The following is a 27920-nucleotide window of genomic DNA, read 5'->3' on the forward strand; positions in this document are numbered from 1 at the left end:
ATGAAAGAGACATTTGTATGACTGATTTAGCTTCTTATTTTTAATATATATTAATTTGTTTTAAATGGTTTTTTACTAGCAACAAGTTTTGCATTTACTCAGTGCAGTACATACTATATCTAGCTTGGTCAGCCATTGGTAATACAGTCACATTGGACAAAGGCCAGTTTTTTTATACAATATACACTTAAAAATAGAAAAAGGATGTCTAATAGATATGTTATTTAACTCTAATACAATGTGTTATTTAACTCTGAAATTATTTAATTATAATCTATGTGTAATGTTGTATAAAAAGGCAAGGTTATAGTAATAACAGGTGGTCAAGAATGGATTAATCCATTTTCAGTTATTTTTTCTGGAACTATAAAATAACTTCAAAGTTAACACATGTTTTTATTCAAATGCACCAATAGTACCATGTAATTTTTTGAGAGACACCAGGATTTTCTTACAATTAAACACATCTACAAAAATAAAAGTTTTGTACATGAACTTTCCTGCCAGATATATACTTAGCTTACGTCTCTGACGTCACGACAGAATTCAAAACTCGCGGCAAACGCGACGGGTAGGTCAGGTGATCTACCCCACCCGCCGCTGGGTGGCAGGTGAATGAACCAATCCCCCTTTCCAGTCATATTTTTTCTGTCGCCGGTGTCGACTACATCTGTTGTCGATACCTCTCGATTTTGGATTATTACTCGTTTTCGCCCTGGATTGTTTCATCGGACTTTTGGTGAAGTACCTGCTCCTTGGCTTGGCATTTGCGATTTGTGGACCGGTTTTTTATTATTCTTTTGATTATTCTTGGATTTTCATTATGTCTGATTTAGAGATTAAGAAATCAACTATGTTCAGAGTTTGTTCTGTTAGCGATTGTAAGGTGAGGCTACCGAAAGCTGCGGTAGACCCTCACACAGTATGCATGAGGCGTAGGGGGAATGACTGCTCATTTATTAACCCTTGTAAGATGTGGGGTAAATTGAATGAAGAAGAATGGAAGGCGCTTTCTTCTTATGTAAGAAAGCTTGAGAAGGACAAGGTTAGGAAAGCTTCATCTAGGAGTTCCAGTAGGTCTCGCGCTAGCGAGTTTGAAGTTGATAACCCTGTTGTAGACGTAGCGCCTTGACCAGTTTCAGCCCCTGCTCCCTGCATCGAACCCGAAGATGCGCCTTCGGAGGTGGACACTATGAGAGCCACTATTCGCAGCATGGAGTTGAAAATTAAAGTGCTAGAAGGTAAGAGTGATAGTGATTTGTGCAGTGATCCCAGTGCAGTGGAGGGTGCGTCTGATCGGCTCCCTAATGCTTCTAGGCCTAGACCTCTTCCAGACTCCCAGACCCAGTGGAGGAGGAAAGTCGAAAGCCGCAGGAAGGTTAGGGAGAACCCCCACCGGTCAGGCGTCCCCTCGGTAGCGCCTGATGTTCGCTCCCAGGCTACCTTGGATCGCGCCAAGAGAGAAGTCTTACGGCAATGCTTCTCGTCTTCGCCTTCTCCTTCGCCCAAACGTGGTTGGAGCTCCTCGGAAGCTTCTCGGCCGTCAAAGAGAGCCTGGCAGGCTTCTTCCGCTCTCCCCTCCAGCCCTGAAGTTTTTTCGGAAGGTCTTGGATTGGATGTGAAGAAACCGAGGATTTCTTTGGAGTTTCGCTCTCCTAGTAAGGATCGAGCTGCGTCTCCCGTGAAGGACTTTGTTAAATCTCCTACACGTGTTTTGGCTAGTCTGCAGGCCCAGATTACGGCTCTGGCTGACTCATTGATTGTGACTTCTCATCGTAGGAAGGACGTCTCGCTCCCGGTAAAGAAGTCCAGGTGCTCTTCTCCAGGATTACGCTATTCGTCAGTAACCGCCCTCTCTCCAGGATTGGATCGTAGTACAAGGCGCTCTTCAACGGACAGGCGCTCTCCTGCGGACATTGTTTCTCCGTCGGACGAGGGGCATGCTTCCCGTAGACGAGCCTCTCCCGACAGGCACTCGTCTCGAGACAGGATCTCTCCCGCTGGCAGACGCCAGGAGCCTGGTAGGCGTTTTTCTCATGGTAGCCGCTCTCCTTCAGGCTTCCGCTCTCCTGTGACCAGACGCCCTTTGGTAGACAGGCGCTCTTCTCCTGTCATCCGCCCTTCGCTTAGCAGGCACCAAGAGCCTGGTAGGCGCTCTTCTCCTACAAGGCGCTCTTCTCCCGATTTTCGCTCTCCTCGAGTTAGGCGCCGGGAATCTGTTAGACGCTTCTCTCCTGGTAGGCGCTCGTTGCCAGAGATTCGCTCTCCTCACAGCAGGCGCCAAGAGCCTGATAAGCGCTTCCCGCATGGCAGGTGCTCTTCGCCAGGCAGCCGCTCTCCTTTAGACAGGCGCCAGGAGCCTGATAGACGCATTTCGCCTAGTAGGCGCTCTTCGCCAGATTTTCGCCCTGCGTTCGTTAGGCGCCAAGAGCCTAGAGTACGCCCTCATCCTGACAAGAAGGAGTTTTCAGGCAGAATCTCAACGGAAGTTATGACTTCCCCGGTTAGATGTCTGAGTTCTTCCAGACTTTCTTCCAAGGATGGACTCTCGGCTGAGAACAAGACAGCCTATCATCGTAAGGATCGTGAAGGATCTTCGGCGGAAGAAGAACAGGATCCCTCGGAAGAAGAAATTCCTAAAGATTCCTCCGTTTCCTCATACAAGCGTTTAACGGACCTGTTGCTTCAAGAATTCGGAGACGCCCTTTCTCCTGTCGGCCCGCCCTCGCCTCTTATCGTTATTTTCGACCTCGAAAACTTCGAAGGTTTCATCCTGTGTCAGGATGAAGCCTGCAATCTCTATGAAGAAGGCGCTTAGAGGTTTTGGTGAGTGGCTTCTTTCGAAGGAAGAGAAAGGGAAGACGGTGTTCTCTTTCCCTCCTTCTAAGCTAACTGGAAAGCTAGGATTCTGGTATGAATCGGGAGAACCCTAGGGCCTCGTTCTTCCCTCCTCGGCAGACTCGGACTTCTCTTCACTGGTGGATTCCTCTTGACGCTCTGCCCTCATGTCTGCTAAGACGACATGGGGGATGAATGAGCTTGACCACCTGTTGAAGGGAATGTTCCGAGTCCTGGAGGTATTTAACTTCCTAGACTGGTCTTTGGGCGTTTTGGCCAAGAAGACGCAGACCCCGGATTCCATTTCACCTGAGGATCTTATCAGTGTTCTCACGTGTATGGATAAGGCAGTGAGAGATGGATCGAGTGAAGTAGCTTCCCTTTTCGGAGCGGGAGTAATCAAGAAAAGATCTGTTTACTGTTCGTTCCTGACGAAATCAGTATCTCATGCTCAGAGAGCCTCTCTCCTGTATTCTCAGCTCTCTCCTCAACTCTTCCCTAAGAAGATCATTCAGGATGTTTCTTGTGCCCTTTCAGCTAAGGCTACACAGGACATGCTAGCCCAGTCTACCAGGAAGCCTCGCACTTCTTTCCAGGCTAAAACCAAGAGAGAGACTCCAGTTAGGCAGGAGCCCTTTCGAGGAGTCCCTCCTGCCAGAGCTTCTTCCTCTAGAGGATCTAGACCCGCTAAACGAGGGAAGACCTTCTCTAGATCCATCAGAGGGAAGAAGTAGTATTCAAGTTCTCCAGACATCAGTGGGTGCCAGACTACTGAAGTTTGCCGACGTCTGGGCCCAGAAAGGGGCGGACAACTGGTCACTCTCGATTGTCCGCAAAGGCTACCTCATTCCCTTCTTATCAAGACCTCCGTTGACGACGACTCCGAGGGAGTTGGTAGCCAAGTACAAGGACCCCATCATGAATCAAGCCCCCTCTCTAGCAGTAGATCTTATGCTGGAGAAGGAGGCGATAGAACTAGTGATAGATCCTCATTCTGCGGGTTTTTACAACAGACTGTTCCTAGTTCCCAAGAGCTCAGGAGGATGGAGACCGGTTCTGGATGTAAGTGCCCTGAATGTCTTCGTAGAAAAAAGGAATTTCGCCATGGAGACTTCTTCTGTGTTGGCGGCTCTTCGTCCAGGGGACTGGATGGTGTCCCTAGATCTTCAGGACGCTTACTTCCATGTGCCTATCCATCCTTCTTCACGGAAGTTTCTGAGATTCATGATGGGAGGGAAGATCTTCCAATTCAGGGCCTTTCGACAGCCCCTCAAGTTTTCACGGGTTTAATGAAGAATGTAGCGCAGTGGCTACATTTGGAGGGAGTGAGGCTGTCTCTCTATCTAGACGATTGGCTGATCAGAGCAAGCTCACAAGAACGATGTCTGGAGGACCTACAAAAGACACTTATTTTAGCAAGTTCGTTGGGGCTTCTGGTGAACTTCCAGAAGTCACAATTAATCCCCAGTCAAGAGCTGATATATCTGGGGATTCGGATGGTTTCTCTGGATTTTCGGGCATATCCGTCACCAGAGAGGATTGCTTGTTGCCGAGAGAAACTAACGACCTTCCTAGAGAAAGATGCATGCACAGCGAGGGAGTGGATGAGTCTGTTGGGGACACTTTCCTCGCTGGAGCAATTAGTTTCTCTAGGAAGGTTGCATCTCAGACCTCTCTCAATTCTTCTTTTACTACCGGAATTGGGGAGGTCTTCCTCTCTCTAGATCCATGGAATTCTCCTTCATGATATCAAAGGAATCCAAGAAGGACCTTTCTGTGGTTGGGCAAGACCCCTCCTCCCGATTTTGCAGAAGGTCTGTCTCTGTACATGCCAAACCCGAACCAAGTATTGTTTTCCGACGCGTCGGAGACGGGTTGGGGTGCGACCCTAGGGTCAAGAGAAGTGTCAGCCACGTCCGAAATGCTATAGTTCAGGTCAACTCGGACAGCACCACAGCCTTGGCTTACATAAGAAAGCAGGGGGGGACACACTCCTCCCTGTACGAAACAGCAAAGGACTTGCTGTTGTGGTCTCAGGCAAGGAAGATCGTTCTCCTCACCAGGTTCGTACAGGGAGAAAGGAATGTCAGGGCCGATCTCCTGAGCAGGAGGAATCAAGTGCTCCCCTCGGAGTGGACTCTGCACTCAGAAGTTTGCCAAGACCTGTGGAGGTTATGGGGCAGACCTCATATCGACCTATTTGCGACAGCAAGGAACAAAAGGATAGACCTCTACTGCTCCCCGATCTCAGACCCAGGAGCAGTGTCAGTGGATGCTTTCCTTCTAGACTGGAGAGGTCTGGACGTCTATGCCTTTCCTCCATTCAAGATTCTGAGTCAAACACTCAGAAAGTTTGCGGCCTCGGAAGCGACAAGAATGACGCTGGTAGCTCCATTCTGGCCGGCCCAAGATTGGTTCACAGAGGTACTGGAATGGCTGGTGGATTTTCCAAGAGCTCTTCCACAAAGAGTAGATCTGCTCAGACAACCCCACTTCGACAGGTATCACAAAAACCTCCCCGCTCTCAATCTGACTGGCTTTCGACTGTCAAAAGTCTTGTCAGAGCGAAGGGGTTTTCAGCTAAGGCAGCGAAGGCTATCGCCTCAGCTAGAAGGCCCTCTACCCTTAGAGTCTACCAGTCGAAGTGGGACGTCTTTCGCCGTTGGTGCAGAAACCAGAAGCTTTCCTCTTCCAGTACCTCTGTGACCCAAATCGCAGATTTCCTGGTTTTTCTCAGGGAAAAATGCGGTCTTGCAGTTTCGACTATCAAAGGATATCGGAGCATGTTAGCAGCTGTGTTTAGGCACAGGAACTTAGATATCTCCAACAACAAAGATCTACATGATCTGCTAAGATCTTTCGAAACTTGCAAGAAACCCTCGACTGAAATTCTGAGCTGGAATCTGGATGTGGTTCTTCGTTTCCTGAGGTCCTCGAAGTTTGAACCACCCCAGTCATCTTCTTTCAAGGATCTTACGAAGAAGGCTCTGTTTCTTTTGGCTTTAGCATCTGCCAAGAGAGTTAGCGAGCTTCATGCTCTAGAAGGAAGGGTAGGTTTCAAAGGAGATTCCGTGATTTGTTCCTTCCTTCCTTCTTTTCTAGCTAAGAACGAGAACCCCTCAAATCCTTGGCCAAGGAGTTTTGAGGTTCCAGGCTTAGCTCCCCTGGTAGGGGAAGAGCCGGAAAGAACTCTTTGCCCTGTGAGGAGTTTAAGATACTACCTCCAGCGGAAGAAGTCTCTTAAGGGCATTAAGGACAGACTTTGGTGCTCTGTAAAGGATCCCAGTAGACCATTGTCTAAAAATGCTTTGTCCATCTTTATTAGAAGCCTCGTGAAGGAAGCACATTTGGCTTGCGGTGAGGATCAGTTCAAGCTTTTGAAAGTCAAGGCTCACGAGGTAAGAGCCATTGCTACGTCCTTGGCTTTCAACAAGGAATATGTCACTCCAGAATCTGATGAAAGCAACATTATGGAGATGCAATTCGCGAACCACTACCTCAGAGACGTCAAGATTACTTACGATAAGTGCTTCGCGTTAGGCCCGTATGTATCGGCAGATTCGGTGCTGGGGCAGGGAGCTGAAGCATATCCTTTGTAAAAAAATTTTCCCCTATTGTTTGTATTGTGTTTTTATGGTTGTTTGAAAGAGGATGCGGGTAGGCATCTCTTTCTATTCGTATTGCTAACATTAGAATGGTTAGGTGATCTGTTTGTGCTAGAGCTCCCTGCATTGGTAGTGGTCAGGCTCTGTCATTTAAGAGGGCGAATCCCCATTGACATGATCCGACTTGGATTGTACTGAGTAAGCGGATATCAAATCCCTTCGGTAGACCCAAAGAGTCTTTTCAGCTGTAGGTCACGCCCTCGCTGTAGCTCTTCAGGCTTTGCAGACTAATAGACAGTACCTATGAAGTCTTCAGCCTTATCAGGTAAGAACCAAGGTTTGTTAGTATCCTACAACAGTTGTTGTTTCCCCTTTTTCCTTGTTAGCTCTGTCTCTTTCCCTCCACCAAGGGTGTCAATCAGCTAAGTATATATCTGGCAGGAAAGTTCATGTACAAAAATGATATTGTTATTTTACAATAAAGTTTTGTACATACTTACCTGGCAGATATATACGATTGATGGCCCTCCCAGCCTCCCCTCAGGAGACAGGTGGAAGAGAAAATATGACTGGAAAGGGGGATTGGTTCATTCACCTGCCACCCAGCGGCGGGTGGGGTAGATCACCTGACCTACCTGTCGCGTTTGCCGCGAGTTTTGAATTCTGTCGTGACGTCAGAGACGTAAGCTAAGTATATATCTGCCAGGTAAGTATGTACAAAACTTTATTGTAAAATAACAATATCATTTTGGATGGCAAACATGGAAAGAAATGCTAAGTATATTTTCATATAAGTAACTTACCAAGTACTGATTACATAGCTGACATTCCTATTCATGCGGCAGTCATTTTTAAAAAATCGCATTAGCAATTCTATTGTTTTGTGTGGGTGACAAGCCATGCCCACTGTTGAGAAACACAATAACAACCTGGCCAATAAGCTCACTTTGTTTCTGCCAGCTCTGATTTATGCATCAGTGCTTCTTGCAGCAGCTTTTTTTGTGGTTTTTAGTGGACTTTGCTGGATTTCAGTGAAGTATTACTACTTGATATTGATAGCTGTCAGAGTTTTTGTCAACTTCTTTTCTTCTTCTTTCCCACTGTTATCCCTACATTAAGGGGTCTGTTGCCTGATGTGCCTTCTCCCACTGCCTTCTATCAAAGGCATCATTCTCCACCAAACCTCTTCTCTCCATATCTTCCTTCACTTTATCTTGACATCTAATTCTCTACTCCCTCCCGATCTTCCTCTTAACAGGTTCCTCTCAAGCCCTCTTCACTCCCTCCTTGTCATCTATCTTCGTGTGCCCATACCATCTCAATCGTGCCTCTCTTATCACCTCTGTAATCTTTACTATGCCTGCCCTTCTTATTTTGTCATTTTCCAATCTCTCAAGCAGCGATATTCCCATAATCCACCTCAGCATTCTCATCTCTGTTCTCTCAAGCTTTACTTCCTCTTTTCTTCTTAGAGCCCATGTTTTCAATCCATACATTAACACGGGTCTTATCACTGTGCTGTATCTTGACTTTTAGCTTGATTGACATTTTCTTGTCACATTACTCTAGCTACCGCTCTTCACTTCCCCCATGCAATTTTTATCCTACTGTCAACTTCAGTCTCACATCCTCCCTATGCTTAAAGTAGATCCTAAGTATTTAAACTTTCCCATCTGTTTTATAATCGGGGCTCTTCTTTTTTGTATTACTATTCTGCCTCTATTTTCCCTACTGCTCACTAGAACCTCAGTTTTATTCACATTCACCTTTAATCCACACTTCTCTTAAAGACTCATGCCACTCCCCAACCCTTCTCTGTAGGTCCTCCTCATCTTCAGCAGTAACCACCAGATCATCAGCATACAACAACTATAAAAATTTGGTAAGGGTGCTGAATATGTCTTGGACCTTGCTGCATGTGGGCTTGATAGGAGTGGCATTGCCCATGTCATCTCTGTCATCTTGATCACCATTTCAAGTACCAATGGCAGTACTGCAATCCCTTTGGCAGCCATAGCCAGATGCCAAGGATCACCACCACCTTTATGCAACCACTTGCAGATGTGTTCTGAATGCCCTGTTCAGACTTGAAGTGTTACTGTAATTACACATCTGTGAACCCAAGAACATTGACAGTAGCTTTCTCCAACCATATTCCAAGATAAAAGCAAGGATATAATTCCAAGCAAGTGCCCAGTTGTGGATATCTGTCTTGAGGGTGTAATTTCAAAGGCTTTTCAGAGTGTTCCTTATGAGTGTCCAAGTCAGGCCCCTCTTTCTCAAATACCACCATCGCTTCATTTTCTTTAGACATTTTGTGTAAAGCGTAGTTAATGCAAAATGATATTGTTAGATATGTATTATTCTTTAACATTTCAATTGGTTTTTCTGTTTCAGATGTGAAATTTGGTGAATCTTCAAAACTCATTATTGGACCAATTGGTGTACCCCCTAGCAAGGATAAATTCACTCTACCTGAAGATGATTGGTATGATGATGAGGATGATAATGACAAGAAAGATAATGATGCAAGAAATACAGAAGATAATTCTGATGACAGTGATAAACATGAACAAAAGCAGCAACCTATTGCAGATCAAGTGAGTGCTTTGGTTTAATTGTAAACAATGTGTTACAGGTTAATATGCTTAGTTATAAGTGATCTCTTTGAACCCTATATACTCTATTTAAATGCTTATGGATACTATTGATTAGAGATGTGCCATAGTATTGCTTTTGGTTGCACCCGGTAATTTTTTTTAGGTATCAGTTCTCTATATTGGTAAAATTTGGGCTGATACTTTTGTATCTAACTTCAGAAAATACAATAATTTAAAATTCAATCACAAGAAAGCTTGCAATAATTTAAAATTCGATCACAAGAAAGCTAAACAGATAAGCAATTACACAATCTACCAGAGTCACAGTGACTATAGTTTTGCACTAACTATGAGGTTTAATTCAAATAATATTTATGCATTAGTGTATTATTCATACTCTAAAAAAATTTAAATACAGTATATTTATATGTAAGATGGGCACTGTATTATTTAATGTTTTTATTGTAAATAGGTGTTATTTTAACATTGTTAACCATAACCTCTATAGAAAATGTTCTTGTTTAAGCTACAATGTAAGGTCTTTGTTGCTTATAAGATAAGAAAGTTATTTAACAGAAAGCCCGACCCTCGTCGTGTCAGGTTGAAGAGCTACTTGAAAAATGGACCAGGTTATTGAGCACATGGTTATAGTCAGTCTTTAATTTGACTAGTCTTGACTTCCCATGTATTTTATTTGACTAGTCTTGACTTCCCATGTATTTTATTTGACTAGTCTTGACTTCCCATGCATTTTCACCTAAGGGACCTTGGATACTATAAAGTTTAAAATGTGACCAATTGGTCCTCTGTACATTATCCCAAAGGGACTGTGGATACTAAAACTTTAATAAATGACCAGGTTAGTGAGTATGTGCAAAGTCATTCTCATATATTTGTAAATATTCTTCCTGAATTATCTTTTATAATCTTGTTAGGAACCATAGATCTATGAATTTGAAAGTAGCCAAGTTTTGAGCATACGGGTAAAGTCAGTCTTATACTAAGAGTAAATAATCTAATTGACTTACCCTAATGTTCTCTCGAATGGTCTGCAGATACTAATTTATTAATTGGGTACAGTTAATTTCATATATGTAAATAGTTTTCTTGAATTGCTCTCTGTACTTTTAAAGGGCCCATGGATACCATAGAATCAGTAAGTGACTTAACTTGTTTAGTTCTTGGGTATAATAAATTTCATAGAAAATATTCTCTCAAATGGCCATGGATATCATAAAAGTTACTACAATCCAACTCAAATCTATAGAGAGTCCTTGAATATATCTTTATTTTCTCCCAAAGGGTCATTGGACACTATAAATTTAAAAACTGACCAAAGTTCAGATTCGGTTTTTGCTTAGAGGTTTGTATGTGAATTGATCAAAGAAACCCTTCAGGCCACCTCAGTGAGTTAAGAATTTTAAACTTTGTAGTCTTGTTTAGTTGTCTATTCAAAGAGTAATTTTTTATTAATATCTAATGTCTTGAAATTAAGGTGCAATTGAAATTTTCATCTTATTATAATGTCTTTTTATTGGAGTTTTTAAGATGCAAATTTTAATGTAATTTTTGCAGTTTGAATACAACGCAGGAAGATCTGGCTTCAGTGTACCCCCTCCCAGCCAACCTATGGGTAGGGGACTAATGGGGCCAAGATTATGTGGCCCTCCACCAGGTCAGGGCTTACTTGGTGCGGCCCCAAGACCTGGTCTGTTAGGTAATGCACCAACTCAAGGCTTTCCATTTAGAGGCCCACCTCCTAATTCTGGGTTCAGAGGGCCCCCACCAGGCCCACCAGGAGGCCCACCAGGCCCACCAGGAAGAGATTTTCAAGGAGGCCCACCAAGTAGGTGGAATGATAACAGATTTGACAGACAGGTAAGAGCACATGTCAAAGAAACACATGTCATGTTGTAAACTTCCAAATTTTAACTAATAATATCTTGATTATCCAAATTCACCTTATCCGGAACACAACATTACTTGGACACACTAGACCCCTGGGACCAAAGATATATATTTGGTATACATAAATTTAATAGAATTGCAAAAACTGCTGTCTGAGTGAGTTTTTTTTATTGATCATATATTTTTGTCCATTTTGTTTGGTACTAGTGTCTATAGAGTTCTAAGTATCTTGAAACCCATTAGTATATGTATATATGATACATAGTACAGTATAGTAGTACGAGGTGTGATCGTAAGGTACAGGCAGTCCCCTGTTAGATCCGCTTTTATGGCACTTGTCTAGTGCCGAAAATTGGTGAATTGGGGTTAGTGGTACTGATACATACCTAAAAGAGGCACCATTAACCAGTTCTTGGTACCATAAGCACCAAAAATCGTCTGAATAGAAACTCCTGCCAATAACCAGGGACTGCCTGTATCAGGACTGGTGCTTTAAAAAGAAAACTACAACACGCACCATTTTAGCATTTAATTTCCTTCAAAGCAGTCCCCTTTAGAAGCCACACACTTTATCCAGCACTTTTTCCATTGATGGAAGCATTCTTGGAACATGTTTTCTAGGATAATCAGCAGCTGCCTTGTCACATTCACTTGGACCACCTTGATGTTCTGAAATCTTCCTTTCAAGTGGGATTTGGTTTTTGGAAAGAGGAAAGAGTCACAAGGGGCGAGATCTGGGGAATATGGTGGCTGTGGGACCTAGGGGATGTTGTGCTTGGCCAAAAGCTGCTGCGCTGAATGGTCAGGTGCATTGTCTTCGTACAATTGCCACTCATCAGGCTCATGCAATTCTGGCGTCTTCCAACGAACATCATCCTGCAAATGCTGCAACACATCACAGTAGTACCCCTTGTCGACTGTCTGACCAGGTGGAGCATACTCATGATGAACAGTTCCCTTATAGTCAAGGAAAACTGTTTTTTTCTCAGTTCTGTTGAACCACTTGTACACTTGTGTGCAGCTTATCTCTTCTCCATATACTTTTTGCAACTTTGCTTAGGTCTGCGGGCAGGTATCACCAAGCCTTTGGCAAAATTTTGAAGTAGATTTGCTGCCCAACATTTTCCATCATTGTCAATGCAACAACCACACACTACATACTTTCCATCCAAGCTCTGCTGTAAAGAGCAGAAGTGAGTTGACGCTAAAAACTTTTATTTGCTTACACAATGGGGTTGAAGGTCAATCTGTCAAGTGACCTCATTCTGCATATTTTAGCTCTTTTACTATAACAACTGCCCAGGTGCTCTATGATCACACCTTGTATATAGTTTTTGATTTGACATTTACCATTGAATTGGGCATTAATCAAACTAGAAGTTTTATAACTGTCGCAGTAAATATAGTAATATGATTTTAGTCAGAAGGTAGGTTTCTTTATTCATATTGTGTTTTTAAAAAATACTGTATGTTTCCACGTATAAGATGACCTTTAAATCCAAAAATCCCCCTAAAAATTGGGGGTTGTTTTATACTGCAATACTAAAGATCAAACTTTGAATTCTAAGATGCATATCTGTAGGCCAGCCTCGCCCTCAGTGCTATTGCCTAACCACCAACATACATAAAGATTCAATTTATGAAATATAATGATGATAAAGGTAATAAAACCATTTTAACATATATATTATTGGCATATCTTCTTTACAAATAGCCTATTTGAGGAATAATTTTGAAATCAATGAAAGAAACTTTAATCTATGTGATCCCAGCTGAGAAAATGTAAACATCGAGTTGCGGTTGCGCTGACAGAAACCTTTATCTTTCGGTAACCTTTAAGAAATTAAAATAGTAGTGTAATTACAGTAGTAATAACATTGATAACATAATATTAATTTTTCATTAAAGGTTTCTCATACATATCACAAGATTGATCACATGCACCACCACCTTAGAGATTCCAGTCTGGTTCTGGCGAGTCGACTTCGGCTTCGTCGTCAATATACAAATCATCTTCGGGACCATTCATGGCATTTTAAAAATTATTTTATGACACTATATTTTCACATTCCCTCCGTGCTTTTATGATAAACGCAGTGAACATCAAGTAAGGCGGCATGCAAAGCGGTTTGTAATTTAAATTTGTAGCTGTTTCGAACAATTTAGGCATGTGAACAATGATTGTGTACAATAATAATCATTCATTATTGTAGTAGTATTAGCGTTTAAGAATGGTGATGAAATGTAAACAAAACAATGGTTTCCCTTTACCGCGACCTTTTGTATGAAAAACATATAGACTTGGCTTTGTTAAACAAAACTGATCATTTACGAAAGGAATGTATGTATCTCTGAATTAAGTTCCATTCAACAACTAAAGACAATGATGATATCGGTAAAACGCGATCAGCTGAGACAGTAAACAAACCTAGAATGCAGGTGGCGCATCATCGTTTTGTTCTTATAATGTAATACAATAATACATGTAATATGATTACAGTAAAACATGTTTTATTTAAATTATCATTATTCTCAATACAGCTATTATTTGACTTTTGCAAGTGGATATCTATCAGTGTAACAACCTGACCGAGGCAATCTCTCTCTCTCTCTCTCTCTCTCTCTCTCTCTCTCTCTCTCTCTCTCTCTCTCATATATCGATTGTAATACTAATGATATTCCTCCATTACAAAATTCCAGTTTTTAGAATTCTGAATGAAGCGATTATGTAAATGTGTATTGGCATAAACAACCGAATTGAGAAACAGCTGATTGCTGACGTCATTTACCGTAACTATCGAGCGTTATTAAGAGCTCCGTTAAAATTGTTAAACCCTGCCGATTCTCAATGGTGGCTTCCAAAAGTAAAAATAAAACACATTTTTGTTCATTTCTCATGCAGTGGAGATCTCAAGAAAGAATACTAGTAAATTAAATCTGCAGATTATAGCCGAGGGTGAACAAAACAAAATAACGGCCAGGCGGCTGTGATGTTCGAAACTGGAGAAATCACACCTACTCAATGCTTATACAAGGAAGTAAAGTATTATGTGCACGGTTTCAACCAAACTCTGTCAATTTATGATAAAAGGTATCTGAATTTCATCTCCTAACAAATAATGGCAATGAAGATATCAATAATACTAAAATCAGCCGAGATTTTGAGAATGTAAACAATATTAAATGCAAATGAAGTACATGATGATGTTTATATTCTGTAATACAGTAACAATATGATAAGAGTAATACTGTTATTGGGTACAACAAGCAAAACAACCCTTACTTAAGTCGTCATTATTATTAGTATAGTTGTACTGTTTAATTTTTGCAAATAATTGCTTTTCTCCAAAAAACATTTTGATTTGTAATTTACAAGTTGTCCCATACTACAGATATGAGATAAATTCATGAAAGTTTGCCATGATTTTTTGCCTCGTCTTATCTAAAGGTCGTCTTATGTGCGGAAATATACTGTAAGTTGTTCCTTGACACTTTAAATTGCCAAAAAGAAACACTGTACATTGCTACACTTTACAGTGCAGAATTCAAGCCATCAAGAGTCATTTATTTGTATTTTTTTTCTAATGTGTTAGTTGGAAAAAATGTGTTGGACTGTGGCATTAATATAAAATGTGACTTATGCAGGATTGCCAAATTGGCTGTGATTTCACCAGTGGTCTTTTGATGATTTTATTTATCATAATGGCATTTTATCTCAGGTATTGATGGTATATCATTAACAATTTTTGAGATTTCTTATTATATTTCTTAAAGGTCGTTATCACTTCTTGAAAGCATTGCCCCAAAGCTAGGGGAAATAAATTTTTAAACCTTTGCATATTGAGCAAAGAGCTAGACAGCTCTTAATTCTTGATGGCTTGGATCTAAGTCTTTAATAACTGTCATAGTAAGGTAAACAAAATTTTTCAGGTTCCATAAGTAGTCAGTTCTAGAAATTTTAGAAAATTTGAATTATTTTTTATTTATTCCTAATAAATTATGGATGTGATACTAAAATGTAATCATGCCAATGTTAGTATAGCTTTCCTCAAAAGAAGAGAATGTTTAAAATAGTTTTAAGCCATTTGTTATGGTTGATTTGTTCACAATTGTCATTTCATGTTTATCCTGCAGGGAATGGAGAACAGGCCAGGCAGGGAAAGTCACTCGCCAATAATGAGCATTTCAGAACTTTTAGCTGATGAAAGTTCTATGTAAGTATCTTTTAACTTCAGTTTTTTTTTTATATATATTGCTGCTGTGATAACCACAATGATGCCTGTTAAGGTAACCTTTTGTTGTTATAACAGCCAGTCAGTAATGCAATGATGGCACCGCTATTTACAGACAAAATGGTGTCTACCTCCTCATGTAAGTAATGAAATTTGCTTAGTAACAAAGATTGGTATATAGCCCAAATGATTAAATACCCTGGATCCCTTCAGCACTCAGAATCAACTAGCATAGTGTGCAGTGTAGCACAAGTTTGTGTAAAGTACTTATAATAGCCCTATCCTTCTGGTACTATTGTATATTTATTTCATAAATTAATTTTTATCTTCAGTTTCAGATATATATCTGCAAAATGAATTACTCTAAAAATGCATATAGTACATACCTGTACATGTTTGTTCACAAGTTATATAAAATAGTATAAATAGGTCTCATACACTGAAAAATATGATAAGTTTCTGTTTAAATGTAAGTAACCCCAAGAAAAAGTTGAGAGATAGAGGGAGAGAATATTGAGCAAACATATTGTCTGTAGTTTATACTAACATGATGTGTGCATGTGCGAATACCCTCTATGTACACACCTACACATATTGAAAGATTATTAGATTTCAGTACTTATTGTGTTGAGTATAGTACAGTGCTGATTTTGTAAAGTAGATGTCAGTAAAAAACAATGAATGAGAGAGAAGGAAGGAGATTTTCCTTATATACAGTAATATCCTGAACTTACGTGAGGTTAGGTTCCAGACCCCCTCACATAAGGGGAATTTTCGCGTAAGTTGGGCACGGTTTCTAAAAATGCTAATAAATGCTTACTTCTAGAGTTTGAACCTAAATATGACCCTCATGCTCCCTAAATATTAAGGTAACTTTTAAATGAAATTAAAGTTACTGTAATTTCATTTAAAGTTAGATTTATACATTATCCATAAAAAAAGTAATAAAAGGGTTGGTAAAAATGTAGGAGTGTGTGAAGATTACAAATATACTATGTACATACGTAGTTCTCTCTTTCCCCCTTTTGACCAACCAATATATTTTTTAGAAGTCTTCTCAACCACTTTTAAGAAATTCCTAATTCTGTCTCTTTCTCTTTGTTTCTGAAATTCCTTTTCATGAGCAGTGTTTTTTATTTGGGCTAATACAACTCTTAGTTATGTGTTTGTTTTAGAACAGGCATTTACAGTTCTAGAAGGTAAGGGTAAAAATAGAACAATTAAAAATAATCTACACCATCGTTAACTGTGAGAGAGAGAGAGAGAGAGAGAGAGAGAAGAGAGAGAGAGAGAGAGAGAGAGAGAGAGAGAGAGAGAGAGAGAGTGTGTGTGTGGTGTGTGTGTGTGTGTGTGTGTGTGTGTGTGTGTGTGCTGATTGGTGATGAAGTTGCACAGATGGGAAGGATACTAGAGGGGCCAGGTTGCGGTGATGGAGACTGGGTTTAGGACACAGATGATGGTAATAATATTATGCTCTCTCCCAGATCATTCAAGTCAGAAGGTGGACTCAGTCTCTTTCTTCATTCTTGACCAGAACTGTTTCTGGTAATTACATTGTGTAATTCCAGCCTATTTCCAATTTCCTCTTCAGCTAGATTTTCACGACCTTTTTGGAGGGTAGTAAGGAAATACAGAATTCTAAGTCACCAAAGTCTTGAGTATCGTCCATCCTGCAACCCAGTTGAAATGGCAGACTGCAATTTTATCTATTTAAATTTTATAGCATCTGTTACGGACTCTGAGATCTCAGAGACAATGTTACGGTGTCGAAATATCCTGGTTAAAGGTCGACACAATGTTACGGCCTCTGAGAGAGGTCCGCTTCAGGTTCGATATGAAATAAAAAAAAATATATCAACACAAACAGTTGAAACTGGGGATACGAATATAGAAAGAAACACTAACACAATAAAGGTTTGTTTACAAGCTTACTAACAAAGGTAAATGCAGAATGGTATCTCCTATTTACATAAAAAGATAGAATCTTACACTGCATGAACTGGGGGAACAGTGAGGCAATTCAAATACTTGCTACTCGATTTGGCGATTCGACGCGCTGGCTTCATAAATGTAGAGCGGCAATTGCAGTCATCCTCTTGACTCCGTATTGCAGAAATTAGTCTAGTTGAAAGGCAGGAAATCCCCAAAACCTGTAGCAGGACCTTTTCTTCTCTGAAGTCTGCTCGACGTCTAGAAAACACGGCCGTCCACTCCTGAAGACGACTAGACCAATATCCAACCAACTCTCGAACAACTCTTCTTTTGATTGATACTTAGTCGGTTCCTTCATCTCTAGTCTCTCTCTGACGATCACTGCTGCTGATCTCTCACTGATAATCTGATCTGGTGATGTCTCTCTTTTACGATCTCTTCCTTCTTCTATGATCACTGTTTGCTCCGACTTCCTCCGCCGTATTTATACGGCGTCCTGGGGGCGGAGCCTACGGCGAGCGTCACAGGTTCCCGAGTTTGCTAGAATTTCTTAGATGAATCTAGACGAGGTATTGCATCAGAAATCGCGGCGTTTCTCACGTAACATTGGTGCGTTTTTGCGCTCCACAACATGCCCGACGAATCCAGAACGGGCGCGAAAACCTCCTTACTGCCGAACTTCTCGAAAATGCGTCCTCCTTTCCTTTATCTTCCTTTGCTATGAAGCAATTACCATCACAGCATCCTCGTTCCTATGGTATCCTCTTTACCTACAGAATCTTTATTCTCAAGGACAACCATCACTTCATTCAAAAGCAATGTTTGGTATAGCCTCTTGGTGTCAAATATTTCCCAGCCCCATACGCTGTATGAAGGAAAATGTACATTGAACATCGCCCACATGTCACCAATACATAAAATAGAAATAAAAAACTGACTAAACTGATATGTAATAACAATTAAATAGTTTTATTTTATATTAGTTTTCACCATGATTACTGTAATAGAATTTTTGAAAATTCATTAGATAAGCATTTAATATTCTAATTTCATTACATTATGTCAATATATTTTCTACTGAAGTAAGAATTTTTAACATGTGGTGAGTAGGCGCAAATACTTTACGTGCATAAGCAAAAAACACTAAAGCTCTCTTGCATGGGTTTTTTTGTGGGACAAACAACTGATGCTGAATGATTGACTGAAGCATTACAAACTGTGGGAATGCCAGATCACATGTGTACACTGGATATAAAAAAAGACCCACTCTCACAAGTTCAAACAGGAAAGCATAAGTTCTGTGAATTTGTTCAGTGTCAACCCTCATAAGTACAGACAGGAAAGTATCAGTCCTTTGCATGCATTTGTTCATTCATTCACTTGTCTGATACATCTAATTTACCTATTGGTTACCAACAGAGGATAAGAGGTCATCTGCTCAAGCTCATTTGGTTCACTATCCAATAAATCCTGTATACTTGCTATATAAGTATGAAATATTTTTGCTATTATAGGAAAGCAGATCTCTTTAAGTAATGGAATTGCTTTGTTTAGGTCAAATCAAGTTGAAGTGCTGCACATTTTATGTTATTTTGAATGATTAAATTTTCTTTATTTTGAAATGTTCTTGTGATATTTGTTAATTTAAATTTCTTGTAAAACTTTATAAAGGCAAATGGTTTCTTCATTGTGCATGTTTCTCTGATGCATGATTTTGTATTTCAAAATTAATTATCTTTTGTCTACTGTAGGAATGATGATAGCAAAGATGAACCATTGGTACGGGATCGAGAGCCACTTGACCGCAGAAGACCAAATTGGGATGATGTTGGTGATAACAGAAGTACAGGTGGCCGTTCAGATGATTCTTGCAACAAAGACCGATGGGGTCCTCCTCAGGACAGGAGAGGGATGCCGATGGGTAGAGATAGGGAGCCTTTTGGCAGAGATAGGGAACCCTTCAGTAGAGATAGGGAACCCTTCAGTAGAGATAGGGAACCTTTTAGTAAAGATGGAGAACCTTTCAACAGAGAAGACCATGGACCATTTGGAAGAGACAGTAGGCCACCATTTAGTAGAGATGACAGAGGTGATTGGGGTCAACATGATAGGGACTTTGGAAGAGCCCCAAGTGATTCCTTTGGTAGAGGAAGAAGAGATAACTTTGGAAGAGACGGCCCTGATTCTCATATGGAAGACAGGTTTGGTATGCCTTCCAGAGATAAACTGTTTGATAAACGAAGAATAGATGATAGCTTTGACAGAGAACCATTCAGTAATGATAGGTATAGTTTGAGAGGGGCATTTGACAGAGACTCTTTGCGAGATGATCGAGAATCCTTTGGAAGAGACAGAAGAGATTTCTTTGACAGAGAAGACAGATTGTCCTTTGGGCGTGATGACAGGCCACCATTTGCACGAGACTCGTTTTCAAATCAATCTCCATCTCGACCAGCAACATACGATTATGGTCACGGTTCAAGGGATGGTAAGTAACAATGGCCTTAGCCCTTTTCATCCTGTTTCTCTGGTTTAATTTTTTTCATTAATTTTATTTTATTTGTAATGTCAACACATGTTTTTATGCATACTTACCTGGCAGATATATACTTAGCTATAGACTCCGTCGTCCCCGATAGAAATTCGAATTTCGCGGCACACTCTACAGGTAGGTCAGGTGATCTACCGCCCCGCCGCTGGTGGCGGGAATAGGAATCATTCCCGTTTTCTAAGACAGATTTTCTCTATCGGCCGTGACAGCAACATCGTTGTTGTTACTCCTGATTTGATTTTCGTGTTTTTTCATCGCTATTGATCTTCTAAGCCGGTTATTTTGGTGACGTATTGGATCTTTGGTTTGGCATACTCTTTCGTGGACTGTTATTTGGACTTGGTTTTTGGATATTTCTCATAATGTCGGATTCTAGCTTTACGGTTAGAAGACAGTGTGTAAATGAGGGATGCATGGTGAGGCTACCGAAAGCTTCGGTAGATCCTCACACAGTTTGTAAGGGGTGTAGAATGAATGAATGTTCAATATCTAACACCTGTGATGAATGTGCAGGTTTGAATGAGGATGAATGGAAGAATTTAAATTCCTATTTAAGGAAATTAGATATGGATAGGGCTAGGAAGGCTTCCTCCAGAAGCGTAAGTAGGTCTCGTTCTAACGAGTCTATTAAAATAACACCTAACCCTAAACCTGTATCTTCTTCCTCGTGTACTAAGACTGCAAATCCAGCAACGGAAATTGCAGATCTTAAAGCTGCACTACAAAGGATGGAACGTAATATGCTGATGTTACAAGGTAAGCACAGTGAGAGTGATTTAAGTGTCCCTAGTGCAGTGGAGGGTGCGTCTGATCGGCTCCATCTCGCTCCCAGGCCTAGACCTCTTCCAAGCTCACAGGCCCAGAGGAGAAGGAATGTCAAAAGCCTTACGGAGGTCATGGAGAATCCCCACCAATCAGGCGTCCCCTCGGCAGATTCTGTGACGACCCGAACTGCCAAGGATCGCTACCGAAAAAGCATCCTAAAAAAGTGTTTTTCGTCGTCAGATTCTTCACCTAATGTAAGGGGCTGGAGCTCTGATGAACTGTCACGCCCCTTAAAGAGGAGTTGGAAGGCTCCAACTTTGAATTCAAGCCCTGAACTTTTCTCCGATGGATCTCCATGTGAAAGGAAGAAAAGAAAACTAATTCCTAAACGTAAATCGGAGTCTCCTTCCTCTTCTAGACCTCCCTCACCTGAATCAGGAAAGGAGAAAGAGAATGCGGCTGCAAAAATTCTCCTAAATGTACAGGAGTAGCTTTCCGCTTTAGTAGGAGTTTTCACGAAGGAGACTCCCAGAAAAAAGGACTCTTTCCTTCTGATAAAGAGAACGAAGGAAAGGAAAGAAGAAAAGAATGTGCCAAAAGCGCCAACCTGGCGCAATGCGCCAGATGCGCTAGAAGCTCCATACGAGTCGGAAGAGCCAGAAGCGCCACATGTGCCAGATGCGCCAGAAGCGCCAGCCTGGCGCAAGGAGCCACGAGCGCCAACCTGGCGCAATGAGCCACAAGTGACAACCAAGAGACGGACTTCTTCCAAAAGACAATTAAGCCAGGAGGGTTTTTCTAGCTTTCGGAAGGATAAACCTTTACCTGACAGGGAATCTAGGTGTCGCACAGGCGGCCGTAGCCCTTGTCAGGATATGGGTGGTTCCGGGGAAAGCGATAGGAGAGGACATCCTTCTTCTGACAGGAGAGAAAGGTGCCGCACAGGCGGCCGTCGCTCTTGCCAGGAGAAGGATAAGGTCGTGTTGCAGGATCAACCTATCTCTCGTAGGGACGCAAGTTGCCGCACAGGCGGTCGTCGTTCTTGCGAGAGTGGGGCAGATGTTGCAAGAGACCCGTCTCCTATTGAAAATAAACAATCCTCTTCGGAAATGGAGTTGGATTTGGAAGAAGTTTCGGACTCGGAAGATCACTCGGCTCCAGGCTTGTCAGATTACAAGACGCTGGCAGCCCTCTTACTTCAAGAGTTTGGGGACTCTTTAAGCCCTACTGCTCCTCCTTCTCCGAGGTCTTTATTTACAAGTACGAAGGTCTCGAAGCCATCATCCTTCGTTAAAATGAAACCAACCATTTCTATGAATAAGGCTCTCCGATTCATAGGAAATTGGTTTCAATCCAAGGAGAAGGCGGGGAAGACAGTCTTTGCCTGCCCTCCTTCCAAACTATCAGGAAAGAAGGGAATTTGGTACGAGACGGGCGAGTCACTGGGTCTAGCTCTCCCTACCACTGCCGAAGCAGATTTTTCGAATCTGGTGGATTCGTCAAGGAGACAAGTATTGTCATCTGCAAAAATCACATGGGGGACTTCTGAGATGGACCATCTCCTCAAGGGATTGTTTAATGTCTTAGAAGTTTTTAACTTCTTAGACTGGTCCCTTGGGGTGTTGGCCAAGAAGACTCAAGAGAATGAATCTCTTAGTCCAGAAGTCCTTTATAGTGTACTGTCCTGCATGGACAAAGCGGTTCAAGATGGATCAGGAGAGGTGGCCTCGCTGTTTGGAACTGGGATTCTGAAGAAGAGAGTCTTATTTAGCTCCTTTCTGACGAAAGCAGTTACTCCCATTCAGAGGTCATCTCTTCTTTATGCTCCTCTTTCGGACCAATTGTTTCCTGCACAACTAGTTAAGGACATTTCTCATTCTTTGACAGAAAAGGCCACGCAAGATCTCTTGGCCCAATCTGCAAAGAAATCAAGGGCTTCGGTTCCTGTGAAGAGAGAGAATCGTACTCCTCAACAGCCCTTTCGAGGGAGCTCCTCTGCCAGACCCTCCTTTAAGAAGAGAGGAGTACAGAATAGAGGTAGGTCTTCATTCAGACCTATCAAGAAAGCTAAATGAAACACCAGTCCTTCAAGCACCGGTAGGAGCCAGACTTCGGAAATTTTCCGAAGAATGGACTCTGAGACAGGCAGAAATATGGTCCCTTTCAGTGGTAACGAAGGGATATATGATCCCCTTTCGAGACAGGCCTCCCTTGACAACGAACCCGAGGGAACTGTCAGCCCAATACAGGGACCCTGCCAAGAAAGAAGCATTATTGCAACTGGTAGAACAGATGTTGCAAAAGGAGGCCATCGAAGTGGTTCGGGATCCGCATTCCCGAGGATTCTACAACCGTCTTTTTCTGGTTCCGAAATCCTCGGGAGGGTGGAGACCGGTCCTGGATGTGAGCGCATTGAACCGATTTGTAGAGAACACAAAGTTCTCTATGGAAACATCAAAATCGGTTCTTGCGGCTCTTCGTCCAGGAGATTGGATGGTCTCCTTAGATCTACAAGATGCTTACTTTCATGTCCCCCTGCATCCATCATCGAAGAAATATCTCCGGTTCATAATGCAGGGAAAAGTATTCCAATTCAGAGCCCTATGCTTTGGTCTGTCTACGGCCCCTCAAGTATTCACGAGGCTAATGATGAATGTTGCGAGATGGCTACATCTAGAAGGCATAAATATATCCCTTTATCTGGACGATTGGCTAATAAGAGCAAAATTGGAACTTCAGTGCTTGAAGGACTTGGAGAAGACTTTGGATTTGACAAAATCTCTGGGACTACTCGTGAACCTCGAGAAATCACAATTGATCCCCAGACAGAACATAGTCTATCTGGGGATACAGATGGATTCTCGGGGTTTTCGGGCTTTTCCATCTCAAGAGAGAATTGCTCGAGGCTTAGAAAAAATCTCGAACTTCTTAGGGAAAGAACGGACCTCGGCGAGGGAATGGCTCAGTCTGCTGGGCACCCTTTCCTCGTTAGAGCAGTTCATTTCCCTAGGGAGATTAAATCTCAGACCTCTGCAATTTCATCTCAAACAAATGTGGAGTCAAAAGACAGGAGACTTGTCAGACGTTTTTCCCATTCAACAGGGGATAAAATCCGACCTGAAGTGGTGGTTAACCCCGTTAACAAAGAACGAAGGGGTGTCCCTCTTGATTCGGAACCCTCACCGAGTGTTGTTTTCCGATGCCTCGGAAACAGGTTGGGGAGCAACACTGGGTCCAAAGGAGGTGGCAGGTACCTGGACCAAACAACAGACTACACTGCACATCAATGCGAGGGAACTCCTGGCGATTCATCTAGCCCTGGAATACTTCGAAGCGGAAGTCAGAGGAGTGGTAGTTCAAGTCAATTCCGACAATACCACAGCTCTGGCTTACATCCGGAATCAAGGGGGCACTCACTCTTTCTCACTGAACGAAATAGCGAGAGATCTATTAACCTGGACAGAGGAACGGGCATTATTCTGCGGACAAGGTTTGTTCAAGGAGTAAAAAACCTAAGGGCAGACAGGTTGAGCAGAAAGAACCAGGTACTCCCGACAGAGTGGATGCTCCACTCAGAAGTCTGCAGACAAATGTGGTCCCTCTGGGGAAGACCCCAGATCGACCTGTTTGCCACGTTCCTCTCCAGGAAGATAGACAACTTCTGCTCACTAGAAGAAGATCCCAGAGCCACGGCGATCGATGCTTTCCTCATGGATTGGTCAGGCATAGACGCCTATGCCTTTCCCCCATTCAAATTGCTGGGGGAAGTACTAAGAAAATTTGTGGCATCGGAGGGAACGAGACTAACTTTAATTGCTCCCTTCTGGCCTTCCCGAATCTGGTTCACAGAGGTACTGGAATGGACGGTGGACTTCCCCCCCCCAGATCTCTACCAAAACAGGACAGATCTGCTCGGACAACCCCACTTCGAGAGGTTTCCACAAAAACATCCAAAGTCTCCTCCCTGACTGCCTTTCGACTATCGAAAGACTGGTCAGAGCGAGAGGCTTTTCAAAGAAAGTGGCAACTGCAATTGCTAGAGCCCGCAGAGCCTCTACCTTGCGGGTTCTACCAATCGAAGTTGGAGTTTTCCGTAGATGGTGGTAGGCGAAGAAGCGTCCTCTTCCAATACCTCTGTAACCGAAATCGCGGATTTTCTCCTCTTCTTAAGAGAAGAGTCCAAATTGGCCGTATCCACTATCAAGGGATATAAGAGCATGCTCTCAGCTGTTAGAAACAGAGGGCTGAATCTTGAAAATAATAAGGATCTTCATGATTGCATCAGGTCTTTCGAGACTAAGAAATTGAGATCTTCTATTCCCCCGAGTTGGAACCTTGACGTAGTCCTTAAATTCTTGATGTTGGACAGGTTCGAGCCTCAAGATAAAATCTCATTCAGAGATCTCACTAGTAAATGCATATTCCTGTTGGCTCTCGCAACTGCTAAGAGGATCAGTGAATTGCATGCTTTGGACTCTCGGGTGTGGATTAAAAAAGACTCCGCTGTTATTTCTTTCCAGGATCTATTCCTGGCAAAGAATGAAAACCCTTCTAAACCTTGGCCTAGAAGTTTTGAAGTCAAGGGACTCTCTTCTCTGGTAGGTAGAGAGTTGGATCGGTCCCTTTGCCCAGTCAGGACCTTAAAATTCTATTTTAAATAGAAGACACAGCTTGCAGGGATTTGTCGACAAACGTCTTTGGTGTTTCGGTAAAAGAAACCCCAAGAAGACCTATTGTCAAAGAACGCACTGGCGTTCTTTGTCAGAAATGTGATTACCGAAGTCTCACAGGAATTGCCAAGAGAACTCTTTAAAGCTGCTGAGAGTAAAAGCTCACGAAGTCCGGGCTGTGGCAACTTCCCTTTCTTTTACAAAAAATATGTCCATGAGAAACATTTTGGCAGCAACTTATTGGAGGTGCAATTCAGTATTTGCATCCCACTATTTGAAGGATTGTTTAGAGTAACAAATGATAAATTTTTTCTCTTGGACCCTTATGTATCAGCGGATACTATGCTGGAAATGGAGCAGACGCTGATCCTTAATTTTGTTTTTATGTTTTTAATAATTATTTTTAATATTGTTGTTGAGTTGTGGGTTGCTTGAAAGGATGTTCGGGGATGACTCCTTTCAATCTTAGTACTAACCCCTGTCGGTATTCATAGGTGATCGGGATTAGTGTCGTGCTCTATGATCATGCCAATAGGCAAGGTGTTTTGTCATGTTATTGGATAGGACCCCATTAACAAAGATCCTAAGGTTCTGAAGCGTAAGTGGGTAAGACCCCTGTAACAGACCATCAAGAACTCTTAGCATGAGGTCACTACCTCGCTGAGGCTCTTGAAGCGATACGGGCTCCTAGGCAGTAGCCATGAAGTCTTTTGCTAACACAGGTAGGAATCAAGGTTTTTTAATTTTATTACCTACAACATATGTTGTTTCCTGTCTATTTCAGTAAATTAGCTGTCTCTTACCCTCCGCCAAAGGTGCCAATCAGCTAAGTATATATCTGACAGGTAAGTTGAATGCATAAAAATGTTATTGTCATGATACAATAAAGTTTTATGCATACTTACCTGGCAGATATATACAGTGTATGGCCCACCCGACCTCCCCTCAGGAGACAGGTGGAAGAGATAATCTGTCTTAGAAAACGGGAATGATTCCTATTCCCGCCACCAGCGGCGGGGCGGTAGATCACCTGACCTACCTGTAGAGTGTGCCGCGGAATTCGAATTTCTATCGGGGACAACGGAGTCTATAGCTAAGTATATATCTGCCAGGTAAGTATGCATAAAACTTTATTGTATCATGACAATAACATTTTTTATGCTTATTTACTCTCCACTTTTAGGTTTTGTATCTGTATTCATGGTTTTCTTGTGGTAATTCAAGCTGTTTGACTAAAATGTTAGCATACATTTGGTAGACGAGTGATTTTTTTAAGTTTCAGTTTCTTTATTGTATGAATTTGGGACCACCTTGACATGGTGAGGGGGCTCTCGTTTCTTCCTAGGTTCGAACCAGTGAGTCCCGTATAACATTATATTTGTTCTTATATGGAATAAACCTTCGGTCTTAACATTAGGATTTACTAAAGGCAAGCTGGAAACCGGTAGAATTAAAATTACACTTGTGAGATCCAGGGAATATTGGCATCCATAACAGGTCACGGGGCATGTATACCCAGAATGCCCTTGGCGTCCTGTGACCCACCAGTTATATTCCTACCGCCTTTAAGATAAGACGTGCTTACTGTCTGTCTGATTTAAAGCCGGTTTTCAGTTTGCCCGTTTTTATCCATTTCCCTTTCATTTTTCTTATTACTTTTTCTCTCTCTGAGTGTACTCAGTGTGAGTGTGATCGGTAAGAGCATATAAGTGGTAAGATGGAAATTTTTGCTTCACCATTAGGATCTTCTGCCGTTTCGAAGAGGAGACAAAGGAAATGCCCCGGAGTCAGTGGCTTTCCGTGTTCTAGATTCCTAACTTCGGTGTCGACAGATCCTCATCCAACGTGTAGTAGGTGCAGGGAAAACGTATGTACAATTACTAATCCATGTTCTGTTTGTCGGGGTTGGTCGGTGGAACAGTGGAAAAAGTTTTATGAGAAAGGCCAGTACAAAAGGAAGGAGGTGACGCCATCTTTGGATGACCAAACCTTACTGGCTTCTTTTGTATCGGCAATAAACCAGACTGCTCCATATGTTTCGCCACCTGCTTTTGATTTGTCCCATACCCCTTCGGTTTCTCCTAGCGATTCGTTATCGGAAACTTCAGGAGGGTTTTTGGGTAATTTTATGCATAATATGTACGCTCCTTTGTTCCCAGCAGGTGGGGGGGGGGGGAGCATCGCCATCTTTGTTCCAGGTGCCGGCTCCAGAATCGCATAGGATGGAAGGTACGTGGGCGGCGCTAGGCCTACCAGGCGCACCAACCTTTTTACATCTTTTTCTTACATCTTGTTCGGGTTGCCCCAGGTCCCTCAGTGTGAGGCACCTCTAATGTCTACCAGAGAGTTGCTAGTACATCTTCCGGTATATTTTGCATCTTCCAATCTTGGATGGTCTGGGATGTAGCTTAGAGGGTTTGTTGTCGCATTATATCGCGTCACGATTCTAGCAGGGTCCGGCAGCGCTGAATGTTCCTCATCCCCCTGGCTTGCAATTTATGGGAAATAATGCCGCGGCTACGCCATCAAATTCTATGTTTACGGCGATGCAGAGGGGGGGGGGGTTAGTTTTGCGGCAAACGTGTCGATGCCAGCAGAAGCCGCACAGTCTCTCCCTACAAGATTGGTGATGTCACAACCTACGTCACACACCGATATGGCAGATGCGATAACGTCACAGACTACTGCTTCTCGGTCTACTTCGCTGCACCCGGACCCAAATACGCTTTCTGACTCGGCAGTACACACTGTAATGAAGAAATTACAGGATATAGAGAAGAGAATGGCTAAGAAAGACAAAAAGAAAAGGCGTGATTCGT

At 42.2% G+C, this 27920-nt stretch overlaps 1 protein-coding gene across 1 annotated transcript in view; it reads left to right on the forward strand.

The window, feature by feature from the left end:
• The window catches only part of LOC135212188 (uncharacterized), a 218018-nt gene that overhangs the window by 119579 nt on the left and 70519 nt on the right, over window positions 1-27920 (forward strand). The window contains exons 8-11 of the mRNA XM_064245634.1: window positions 8841-9043; window positions 10619-10921; window positions 15086-15165; window positions 18867-19603. Of these exons, the coding sequence (XP_064101704.1) occupies window positions 8841-9043; window positions 10619-10921; window positions 15086-15165; window positions 18867-19603 (1323 nt within the window). The remainder of the gene's footprint in view (window positions 1-8840; window positions 9044-10618; window positions 10922-15085; window positions 15166-18866; window positions 19604-27920) is intronic.

Source organism: Macrobrachium nipponense, chromosome 40, assembly GCF_015104395.2.
Source record: "Macrobrachium nipponense isolate FS-2020 chromosome 40, ASM1510439v2, whole genome shotgun sequence".
Classification (NCBI taxonomy): Eukaryota; Metazoa; Arthropoda; class Malacostraca; order Decapoda; family Palaemonidae; genus Macrobrachium; species Macrobrachium nipponense.